This window comes from Gorilla gorilla, chromosome 12 (genome assembly GCF_029281585.2).
Source record: "Gorilla gorilla gorilla isolate KB3781 chromosome 12, NHGRI_mGorGor1-v2.1_pri, whole genome shotgun sequence".
In the NCBI taxonomy this organism is placed as follows: domain Eukaryota; kingdom Metazoa; phylum Chordata; class Mammalia; order Primates; family Hominidae; genus Gorilla; species Gorilla gorilla.
In genome coordinates this window covers 100,877,089-100,889,583 of record NC_073236.2, presented here as the reverse complement: position 1 = coordinate 100,889,583, position 12,495 = coordinate 100,877,089, and the positions used below count along the sequence as shown (strand labels likewise).

Here is a 12,495-nt window from a genome sequence, read left to right as displayed (position 1 = left end):
CTTCGTGGGAGTTGGGAGAAAGGATGCTTTCAAAGTTGATCTAAGGTTTTAAGCCCTGGTAACTAGGAAAAAGAGTGCTCTCACAAGCAGAAATACAGGAGTCCAGAAGGGTAGATAGTTTAGGGGAAACATTATTTAGATTTGTCGAGTTTAAGTGACAGTAAAGTGAAAATGACAACTACTTCCCAGAATTATCATGTAAGAGACCATTGCTATAAACCAAACTAGGGCAAGTCAACACAGGATTATGAAAACATTATTTAACCATATTGCCCCTAGACTCGGGACAGCTGTAGGATGAATGGGGGAAAGAGCCTCATTTCAACTGAATACGCATTTATTGAGCAGTTACTATGTGTAAAGTCTACTGCTTGGCCTCATGGCAGATTAAACAGATGAAACAGACATTCTCATTGATTTTTATGTGTCCACAGCCTGAAAAACACATAGAATAATAGCTCTTACAAGGTAGGCTGTTGAAAGGATTGCGATAGAGGCATTGATACAATTCTGTGGGGAAGGAATGAATTAGTATTGACTGGAGGATTTGAGCTAGGTACTTAAGGACAAGTTGATCATTTGACAAGTAGGTATAGGTAAGGTTGTTTTGGGCAGGGGGACTAGCTTGAACAAAGGCCTAGAAGCAAAAAACGGGTCTTCACTCAGTGCTGCTTTGATGCTTCACTGGTCCAAGTCCTCCAGACGCTTTCCCTGCCCACTTCCCCTCTGTTCTCATCTGACCTGTGTATAACATTTGAATGAGTATGTGTACCTCTTTAAAGTCAGGTATGATTTAAAGTCTGTTATAGATTTTATGTAGGTCACTCCCTGAATGTTGGCTAAATATAGCTGCAGTGGGGGTGGCCTCATTATCTTATTGCACTACAAATCCTAGTACATCTGTTCGCAGTGGAACACACAAAGCAATGGAAGTGAAGTTGGTCTATATGACCTCTGTGATGCTATTATAACCCCATCCTTGTTTTAAAAGAACACTTCCTAAGCCCCAGTCTGTTTACTCCAAGCAACATTTAACCAAAAGAAGAAGAAGAAAGGGGAGAAGTAAAGAAAGAAGAAGAGAAAGAGAAAGAAGGGAAGCTGGGGAGGAGTTAACCATAATAGAATAAAATCTATACTAGAAGGGAGGGCACCAGAAGCAAAATATAATATTTTGGTAATTCTCTATCTCATTTTATTTTCTGGATAGATCTTATCCCACCTGACATTATCGTATGTATCACCTTGTTTGTTTTTTAATTTTCTGTCTCCTCATCTAGAATGTAAGCTCTAAGGGCAGGAATTTAGTCCATTTTCCTCTCTGTTGTATTCTCAGTGTAAAGTACAATGCCTGGCATATAATACATATTCAATAAATATGAGTTGAATGAATGAATGGATGACTATATTACAAGATGTCTATATTGCTTTGAGCCAAGAGGTCTCATGCAGTCATTCAGTCTTGTGCCAAACAGTGTTGGAAAGATTTTGTCTGGTTCTTTGGAAAAAAAGAAGAGATCCTCACTTCATACCCTAATCAAAACAAATGCCAAAGTGGATTAAAGGTTTACATATAAAAAAATTCAAACCATAAAATTTTAAAATAAGTGAATATTTATTTTGTCTCCAAATGTGAAATGTCTTTCTAAGTTAAAAAGCACTGGAAGAAATCACAAAGAAAGAGATTTGAGAATTCATCCACTTTACAATTTAAACTATTTCCATCATGAAAATATTTTAAACAAATTCAGAGGCAAATAACAAAATCAGAAAGACACAACAAATATTTCAAAGGTTTAATTATAAATAAGTAGTTCATGAAGGTCAATAAAAATGGAAACTTCTAAAACCCTAGTAGAAAATTAGTAAAGAACACAGACAATTTACCAAAGTAAAATTATAGATAGCTAAGAAAAAGTTGAAGCTCAAAGAAGCAATGATTAAAATAAGGAGTATTATACTTTGACTAATTAGCAAATAATAATTAATAATATTTAGTTCTGGTGAATGTGTGTAATTGTTAGAAACTTTTAGAAAAGTCTATTCCCTATTTCCTTTTTCTCTTATCCTTTGTCCACTGCACATACCCCTCTCAAAGTCGTTGAATCAGAGCTCTTTTCCCGAGTCAGGTGGTCTTGTTTCACCCTAGATTACTTCATTTTGCATATAGATTATTAAAATTATGATCCCATTAACATGAGAGGGGATCCCATAATTAAGGCAACAGATGTGGTAACTGCACAATTTAGTGCTAGCCCAACACTCATACTAATGATTTCAACTCCAACTGTGTTTTAAGCTCACTTGTAGCCTTAGGAATGTAAACACTGTGGCTTCTTCTATTTCTATTGTTTTATGTATTTTATTATTCAAGTTATGTTTTTCTAAATCCATGAATTTAGGACATTACATATCATATATAATGTTTCCCAGAATATACAGCCATATTGCTATAACTTTTCAAATCCTCTGGTCAAATATAATTTGTATAGTTACTAATTAGTTGAATATATTGCCTCTGTGATATAGTAGCTTCCCCTTTGGGTCATCTTTGACCCACAGGCATTTCATATTAAGGAATTTATTCTAAGGACATAATCTGAAATATATACAAAATTTTAAAGCAAAAACATAGTATGACAGCATTAGTTACAACATTGAAAAATTACAAGCAACATAAATTTCCAACAAAAGAGAATGGGTAGGTAAACTCTGGCAAATTCATAGGATGGGATATCATGTAGCCATCAAAAGTAGACATTTAGAAAAATTTTGAAGGCTACTGTAAATGCCTTATTAGAATATTAGGAGGGAAAAAAGAGAGGTAGAATCAAAATGTATCTGCAGTGTGATTTCAACCATATAAACATCTGCATTTATATGCATAGAACAAAATAGAAGGAAATGTGAGTGTTAATGGTTATACTGAAATAATGAAATTTGGAATGATTCTACTTGGCGATTCTCTTTTTTCTTCATTTTTCTCTGTAATGAAAATAATTTAAGAAAATAAGTGATGTGCCAAAAGGACCTCTAATTGAGACACTATGGGAACCAGTCCTACAGTAATAGGTTTCATCGTCAAAACTGCCATTGAAAGTTTTCTAGGATTTGTAAATCCTGATTGAGACTCAGTCTCTTTTTGCCATTGAGGAATGTTCTTCTGATACTAGAGAAGTTAACTCTTCTAGGCCTGTGGTGTATCCAGGGATCAATAAGCACACCAGGCTGCATGTCAGTCTCAATAAGGCCCTGCAAGAATTATTTGAAGGGTCAGCTTCTGCAGGGAATGTAGAGGAGTAGATATGGGAAGTTTACTCTCGACATTCAGACTACTTGCTGCTCACTTTGTATTTTAAATAATTGGAAGATGGAAGTTGGCAGAAAACTCGTGTTGCTTCTGCAGTGACCCTGGTTTAGGGGGAAACCCAAGCAATTACCTTCGCCTCCTTGCCATCATGTATGTGCCACTGCGAAACACCTGGATTTTGCTTTTATAGAATCATAGGAATTGGGAGGTTTCCCAAACCTTGACATTTATGACTTTGCAAGGTTCCCAAGGTACAGGTCCAGTCCCCCTAATTTACTTCTTGGTAGCCTCCTGGCCTGGGTAATGTGGCAAAAAGGAAGAAATGTCCATAAAACACAAGTTGAAATTTGTGAAAATTAAGTATGAGGCCTGAGGGATCTTTCATGAAAAAAAAAATTGGAAGACACTGACTAAAATTCATCTTAAGAAGAGTTAAGAAGCCAAGAAAAGAAAGAAAATTGAGAATCAGAAATTGAGAGCAGGAAATAGGAAGAATTCGGACTCCTCTCCCCTATTTCTCTGAGCCTAAGATGCCCTCTGTGGTACCGTAGGCTTCGAAGTACAAGTCTTCCCTGAACCTACCTCCAGTGGGAGCCCGCCTCCAGCGGCAGGATGGAGGGATCATAACCTCTCTAGAGCAGCTTCATGAAAAAATCAACGAGATGAGGAACGTGTTCAACTCGCTGGAGAACAAGGTAGACACCCATTTCTAATCCTTGGGGTGGGCTGTGGGCTGTCAAAAAAGAAAGCTGAAGAGAGAGCAGAGAAAAGATGTTAAGATCGTGTCTTCACAGTATTCATAGTTTACAAGGGAGTGGTCAGGGTTGGTAGTTGAAAACCGCTCTGTAGGGGCTAAAGATACTAAGATCCCTCAGCATCTTAAAAGTGACATGTTGTATCAGGTGTGTGTTCTCCTGATGGCTTCCCCTCCCGGGCTGGTCAGGGCTGTGAAGCTGTTTACAAAGCAGTAGCAACACTTCAGTGGCAGGCACCCATGGAGCTCAGAGTAATATGTTGGTAGGAAATGGGCACATGACTCAAAAATAGCCTCAGAATTCCCAGAGTTCCTATGTCACCTGGCTGTTAGGGGAAAATTTTAATAATTTTTTGAGAGCTGGGGTTCTGCAGGGAGGAAGGTCCTTTTCCTAGGAGTCTGCTGCTGCCTTTTGGTCTCTGCAGAAAACTGCCTAAGGGAGCAAGGATAATGAAACCTATTTCTGTTGGATAGTGGTTCCCTTTTTATTTTTTTTTTCCAAGCAGGAAACCTAAGTGAATGTCGCTAAGAAGAATGTCAGCTTTCCTTCTTCCAATTTTAAAACTCACATACATTTTTGATTTAATGTTATATAGCCATCAATTTTGTTTATTTTGCTCACAGAAGATACATTTACATAATGAAAAATTACCAGATCAGAAAGTGGTTGATCTGGTGATTTAATCCACCAGGATGACTGAATTAGGACATGAGCCAAAATCCATTGCAAAGATTAATTATAATTAAAACTGATTGAAATGAAAAATAGATTGCTCATGATGTTTCCCAGCCTTCTAGCCCCAAATACTTGACAGGCCCTGCTTTTTTCCTCAAAATGATCTCTCTGATTCCTCTTATTGCTCTCTATTCCCAGCAATCCTTTGTAAGGCACAATGAACCACAAAATCCTATATTTTAAAAATGTGATATAGGAGACAAAGTCACTGTATAGTGAGTGGGAGGTGCCATTGCAGGTGGGAATCATGTGGATGACCTGATTCTGAAAATGTTCAGAAATACACATTCAAAGAAACTTTGTTAAGGTATCTGGACTTTAGTTTTCATTCCTTTAAAGTAAAAATACTTGAGGCCGGGCACAGTGGCTCATGCCTGTAATCCCAGCACTTTGGGAGGCCAAGAAGGGTGGATCACCTGAGTTCAGGAGATCAAGACCAGCCTGACCAATATGGTGAAACTCCGTCTCTACTAAAAATACAAAAATTAGCCGGATGTGGTGGTGCATGCCTGTAATCCCAGCTACTTGGGAGGCTGAGGCAGGAGAATCACTTGAACCCGGAAGGCAGAGGTTGCAGTGAGCCAAGATCATGCCACTGCACTCCAGCCTGGGCGACAGAGCAAGACCCTGTCTGAAAACAAGACAAAACAACAACAACAACAAAAACTTGATTATAGGATAAATCTTCTAAATGGTTCTGTTTTAAAGAGACATGTGGAGCTAAGAGTTCCTCCACTTGATAGAGTGTAAGATCATAAATGTCAAGAAAGTAATGTTATTATCCTGTTGTTACTATTAACTTACTGTCTGTTGAAAATGCTTTTTTCATTTGTTCAATAAATAAAACTGAACTTTAGAAGTGCTCCATTTTCTCCACATTTCTGTTTGTGCTTAACTTTTTGATTTACCACCTAAAGGGGGAGAAGAATGAACGTTTCTTGAACATCTGTGTACCAAGTATGCGCTATGGTAGGCAGCTTACCTACATTTACTCAGTTAATTCTCAAGGCAGCCCTGTGAAATAGATATTATTATAGCTATTTTATGGACGAGGAAACTGCTACAAAAAAGTTAACCAACATGCCTAAGGTCCTAGTACTTTAGGGTAGAACTAGGATTTGTACCCTACCTGATCCAAAACACCTCTTTCATGATGTCAAAGTTGACCTGCATGACCAGGACTGACTGCTGGAGATGATTCATATCACCATCAACAATATTCTGAGCTCCTACCGTACCCTACCAGATATTTCTTTGCCTTCCTTATGAGTTAAAGCCCACCGTCATTGAAAATACTGTTACCTCCTTTCCCATGATATCATCCAAGAGTATTTTTTTTAAAAAAATCTTCTTTCCTTTCAGATAAATTCTCAGTTATGCTTAGTTGTTACTCTGTTTATTCTTTAATTTCTTAAGAAAACAAGAACTGAATTTCCTTGCCTCTCATAATAACCAGAGAGAATATGACCCATTTTCTTCTTTCACAGAATTCAAAGAGTTATTGGATAAAGATTCACATACATGTTTCTTTTCAAGCAAATCTCATTTTAATCAAAGGTGTTAGAATAAATAGAAGCTTGCAGAAGCACTTGTAAACTTAATTAACAGCTTGCTTTCTTGTCATTTATCAAGCTTCAGCATATGCTATATATAAAGAAGACACTCTTTTTCTTAGATAAATGGGGCCAGGGTTGTCTTAAGTTGTCCAAACTGAAGTACACTAGTAAATGAGGTCTGTAGATTTTCAGGAGGCTTGTTTCTCAAACAAAAGAAAAATTCAAGGTCCAATGGTGCCACTTACAGTAATTTCCAGCAAATTGAATTAACTTTTCATGCATTATTTAGTTGCAGGCCCTAGCCTCTGAACTCAAAACTGGTTTCACAGAAGCAATGCAAGAACTGTCAAGAATTCAACATGGAGAATATGCTTTGGAAGAAAAGGTTAAGAGCTGCAGATGTTCCATGGAAGAAAAAGTTACTGAGATGAAGAATTCATTAAACTATTTCAAGGTAGGCCCCTCTTTAATTTCCCTGCTGACAAGAGAATTTTGGTCTCAGTAACAGGAGTAGAAACTTGCCTTTTTCTGGCTGGGTGTGGTGGCTCACGCCTGTAATCCCAGCACTATGGGAGGCCGAGGCAGGTAGATCACAAGGTCAGGAGTTCAAGACCACCCTGGCCAATATGGTGAAACCCCGTCTCTACTAAAAATATAAAAATTAGCCGGGTGTGGTGGCAGGCGCCTGTAGTCCCAGCTACTCGGGAGACTGAGGCAGGAGAATTGCTTGAGCCAGGAAGTGGAGGTTGCAGTGTGCTGAGATCACGCCACTGCACTCCAGCCTGGGCGACAGAGCAAGACTCTGTCTTAAAAAAAAAAAAAAGAAAGAAAACTGCGTTTTTCCATAGCAGCCAAATATAAGAACTTTTCCTCTGGGCCATTCATAGTTATCATGGAAAAATATCTTTCATGTTTTCTTTTTTGGAGCTCTGTGTTAAAATTTGAGGCCACGATGGAAGTAAATTTTTTAATCTCTCATTCATTCATTCATTCAATAAATATGTATTAAAAGTGTACAGTGTGCTAGATTATGTTATATACTTTTACCCCATGTACCACTTTAAAACATAGCAATTCTTATTTTTTAGGAAGAGCTGAGCAATGCCATGTCGATGATCCAAGCCATCACTTCCAAACAAGAAGAAATGCAACAGAAAATCGAGCAGCTTCAACAGGAGAAGCGAAGAGAATCTCGAAAAGTTAAAGCCAAGTGAGTGTCTTTTAAAAATGTACCAAAGGCAAACCCATAAGCAATGGCTTCTGCAGAGGCACCTGGTACACCTTCCCCACTATCAGTGTATAGCTAGCTGGCCACTGTGCTCCACAGCTTGGCATGCGATGGAGGTTATAGAATTCTAAAATTGGTTAATACCAAAGATGGATGGTACCTATTACATAGAAAAATCCATTTAATACAATATGTAAAATGAAAGTGACATAAAATGGCATGAATGCTTTGATTACAAGTGTAAAAATACGTAAAATAACAACTAGAAAGATATACTTAAAAATAATGATAGTTGTGTTAAGATAGTGGCACCATCAGTGATTTTCTTTTTTTATTAACTTTCTAAAATGTCTCTAATGAGATTATTATTTTAATTCTAGGGTTGAAAATAAATTTATGTTAAACGATGTCTGGACTAGGTTGAATCAAGTAAAGTTTCACCATTAAACATATATAATCTTTATTGCTACTTATTTGGTTTTCTTTTTCCTTTTTTCTTTCTTTTCTTTTTTTTTTTTTTTTTTTGGAGACAGAATCTTACCCTGTTGCCCACGCTGGAGTAGTGGTATGATCACAGCTCACTGCAGCCTTGAACTCCTGGGCTCAAATGATTCTCCCACCTTAGTCTCCTGAGTAGCTGGGACTATAGGTGTGGCCATCACGCTAGCTAATTTAAAAAAAAATTATAGAAATGGGTTTCCTTATGTTTTCCCAGGCTGGTCTTGAACTCCTGGGCTCAAGTGATCCTCCCACCTTGGCCTCCCAAAGTGGTGGGATTACAGGCATGAGCCGCAGTGCTCAACTTACTTATGTGTTTTTAATATTACCAAATTGAAAATAGAAATGTAGGAATAATATGTGTGTGACCCTGGAGAATAGGTTGTTTTCAGGAGAGGACCTGCTGCTTCCTGATACTTTTGAGTTGCATTGCTAAGCGAATATAAATCATTTCAAGCAAATTGTCACCACTGCAAACTCTAAAGATCCCGATGATAAGGAAGCCAGCAACAAAAAAATAAGAATGTGGATGTTATAATTAGAAGGGTGATTTGTAAATATTTGAAGTTTTTTCTCCAGCTGAGGTGATGAATTAAGTTGAACCATATGAATTGCTAGTATTTGACCACTTTTAATTTTCAAAAATAGCAATTTATGTAGTTCAACCTAATAATTCAGACATTTTCTTGAGTTGTTCTGAACTGAATCTCCTCGTAACCTATCAGATATTAAGAACCAGAATAGCCTTGTCTTTGTTTCTCTTTCCTAGGAAAACTCAAAAAGAAGAGCACAGCTCACAGGCCGGGCCTGCCCAAGCACAAGGAAGTCCTTTTCGTTCTATCAATATCCCTGAGCCTGTTCTTCCAAGCGAAGACTTTACCAACCTTTTGCCTTCTCAGGCCTACGAAAAAGGTACAGTTCACAAATCATACTGAATTAATCAAGTATTTTTTTCCCAATTCCCCCAATTAAGAATGGGCTTAAACCCTCCATCTTTGTTAGAAGAAAATGGTGTATTGCCTAGAATTTTTCTGCTTGTAACTGGAATTCAGAAGAATCCAGAGGATCTAAGGGACCACAAGAGTGCCCAATTTTAAATATTTTTTTTTTGGTGTGTGTTCGGGGGAATACTAATCTGGATACTTCTAAATTTCAATTGAATTAAAAATAATTTATTGTACAATCATTACTATGCTAACCCATAAGACAGAAATGTTAGAAAAAAATCACTTACTCTAACAAGTCATTTTATTGGCAGTCTAACTCAGCACCTGTCTTTCTCTGGAAAACCAGAGCTGATGCTGCCTGTGGGCTGAAACAGTTACCAATCTCATTCCTGACCTTAGGGATGTTAGAACAGATATTAAAAAATGGTATCGAAGAAACTGGCTTTCCAGTGGAAGTCAGAGTTTTGGTTATTAACTTACGTTCAACTCAGGAAAAGTAAAAAACAAAAAAAATTTGCCATGTCTTTGTATCCTCAACCATGTCTAGCAAAGCACCTATACACAGAAAAATAAATGTAGATATTAACGTTGTTTAGATGACATTTCCTCTGATTTATGGTCTCACGTAGAAAGTCCTCAAAAGAAAGACTCAATGATTTCTCAACTGTCAGTGTGTCAAAGACAGGGTTGGTGGTTTTCTATGCTTAAGACGAATGGAACAATTTGATTTATATACTCATAGACAATGTGTATTCTGAATAACTGAATCTAAAAATCTAAATCAAGTGGCTTTTAACTGGCATACTTCAAAGTAAAGATTTGCCTTTTTAATATTTTTTATTATCATTTTTATTTGAGACAGAGTCTCGCTCTGTCACCCAGGCTGGAGTGCAGTGGCACAATCTCGGCTCACTGCAACCTCTGCCTCCCGTGTTCAAGTGATTCTCCCACCTTTGCCTCTGCCTCCCAAGCAGCTGGGTCTACAGGCGTCACCATGCTCGGCTAATTTTTTGTATTTTTAGTAGAGACAGGGGTTTCACCTTGTTGGCCAGGCTCATCTTGAATTCCTGATTTCAAGTGATCCACCCGCCTTGGCCTCCCAAAGTGCTGGGATTACAGGCGTGAGCCACCATGCCCGGCTTGCCTTTTTATTTTTATTTTTTTACCTATTTGCGTAATTCATTGAGAGACTGATAGGTGCAGCCTGGGAAAACTCACTTGATCCATCTGGGGACTGGGTTCATTGCAGGTGGCTCTATTTTCTTTCCTCTAGGACATGAACAGCTCTACATAAAAGGATGATCCTCGCTGGGAAAGAGTATAGTATAGGATAGGCTTAGAATGTAAAAGTCAGTTCAATGCCAGGTCTGGAGCAGCTAAACATGTTCATAAGATAAAAGGTTAAAAATTATCTTTACAAAGTAAATTTGTGCATGTTTAGACAATGTGTAACAGCCCCCAGGGACTTAAATAATCACAGAATGTGTGGACTCCACTGCAAACAGCTGATCCAGATGATTTCAGTGCCTACATGGATTTGAATGAACTATTTATTTAGTGGCAATTCCTCCTTCCTTTCCTCCTGTATAGACGTGGTCATAGTTTATTCTACTGAGTTGCTGCAGAAATTTAAGAATAATGTGCCATGATAAGACATTCTGCACATACTTGGTGGCAGCTTGTGTTAAAACTCAGGGCTCAAGAACCAAACACTCAGAAAGTCTTGGCTTATCCACTGTTGATAAAATGGTACAACTGTTATCTATTGTCCCAAAATTCAGTAGCTTAAAATAGCAAACATTCATGGTTCACAGTTTCTCTGAGTCAGAAATCTGTGCACAGCTTAGGTGCGTGCCTCTGGCTCAAGGTCTCTCATTAAGGCTGTAATCAAGGTGCTGGCCATGGCTGTCATCTCACGTGAAGGCTCTACTCATGGGGGATCTATACCAAGCTTATCACGTGGTTATTGGCAGGCTCCAGTTCTTGTAACCTGGGCCTCTCCAAGTTGCTGCCTTACAATTTGGCAGCTAGCTTCTCCCAGGGCAAGTGATCTAAAAGAATGCTCAATACAGAAGCCACAGTGTGTTTTTTTGTTTTGTTTTTTTTCTTTTTTTGAAACAGAGTTTTGCTCTTGCCGCCCAGGCTGGAGTACAATGGCGCGATCTCGGCTCACTGCAACCTCCACCTCCTGGGTTCAAGCAATTCTCCAGCCTCAGCATCCTGAGTAGCTGGAATTACAGGCACCCACCACCATGCCTTGCTAATTTTTGTATTTTTAGTAGAGACAGGGTTTTGCCATGTCTCTGGTCTCAAACTCCTGACCTCAAGTGATCTGTCCACCTTGGCCTCCCTTGCTGGGATTACAGGTGTGAGGCACCACGCCCGACCCATAGTTTTTTTATAACCTAATCTTAGAAATGGTATTCCATTTTTTCTGTCATATTCTATTCATTAGAGACTAATCAGTAAATCCAGCCTTTACCTAAGGGAAAGGATTACATAAGGACGTAAATGCTAAGGGGTGGGGATAATTGGAGCCATCTGGAGCTGCTTACCACAAATGGCTGATGGCCCCATCTGAGAAGGCAGCCAATTTATGTGAGCCATGATGCAACATCATTTATGTGCCTGATAACTGTAGAACTTGTCAGTTGAAAATGTCATTTTACAGGCCCAAGTATACCTTTCCTTTAGGTTCCCTTCCCCACCCAAGAAACTCTCAAGATGTTTAGCCTCCCTACTCCTGACATATTCTTGCTCGAGAAAATTGAAAACTAATTTTTTTGAAAGATATGGTTTTATTATCCATCTCTTCTTTTTTACTTTGTATTTATTCTACCCGCTCAATATTGGCTTTCATCCTTACCACTCCTGATAGTTTTTGGTACCCTTGATACCCACCTTCTTGAAACATTCTCTTCTTTTGGCTGACACTGTGCTTCTTTGATTTTACACCTACTTTCTGGATGCTCCTTCTTAGATTCTCTTTGATTCCTCATCACCCTCAGAATAAAGTCCAAGTTCCTTAACACAGTTTACATGGCCGTGTTTTAACTTGTCTCTGCTTTTCTCTTCAGACTTATATTTTGTTACCCTCAACTTCTCCCTCTGCATTCAAGCCACCCTGACGTTTTCCCTCCCTCCATCCCTCCCCCTTCTCTCCCTCCCTCCCCCTTTTCTCTCTTCCTCCTGCTTCTCTCCCTCCCTCCCCCCCTCCCTCCCTCCATCCCTCCCCCTTCTCTCCCTCCCTCCCCCTTCTCTCCCTCCCTCCCCCTTCTCTCCCTTCCTCCCACTTCTCTCCCTCCCTCCCGCTTCTCTCCCTCCCTCCCGCCTCTCTCCCTCCCTCCCGCTTCTCTCCCTCCCTCCCGCTTCTCTCCCTCCCTCCCGCCTCTCTCCCTCCCTCCCCCTTCTCTCCCTCCCTCCCCCTTCTCTCCCTCCCTCCCCCTTCTCTCCCTTCCTCCCACTTCTC

At 39.2% G+C, this 12,495-nt stretch overlaps 1 protein-coding gene across 15 annotated transcripts in view; it reads left to right on the top strand.

Annotated features, from left to right (window-relative positions):
- Positions 1-12,495, top strand: part of ARHGEF33 (Rho guanine nucleotide exchange factor 33) — a 145,975-nt gene that overhangs the window by 35,263 nt on the left and 98,217 nt on the right. For all 15 annotated transcript variants that reach the window (XR_010130000.1, XM_063695941.1, XM_063695947.1 and 12 more), the window contains 3 exons: positions 6,643-6,807; positions 7,442-7,563; positions 8,849-8,991. Coding sequence is in view for 14 of the 15 variants with exons in the window: in XM_063695941.1 (XP_063552011.1) it covers positions 6,643-6,807; positions 7,442-7,563; positions 8,849-8,991 (430 nt within the window). In the remaining variant the exon portion in view is untranslated. The remainder of the gene's footprint in view (positions 1-6,642; positions 6,808-7,441; positions 7,564-8,848; positions 8,992-12,495) is intronic.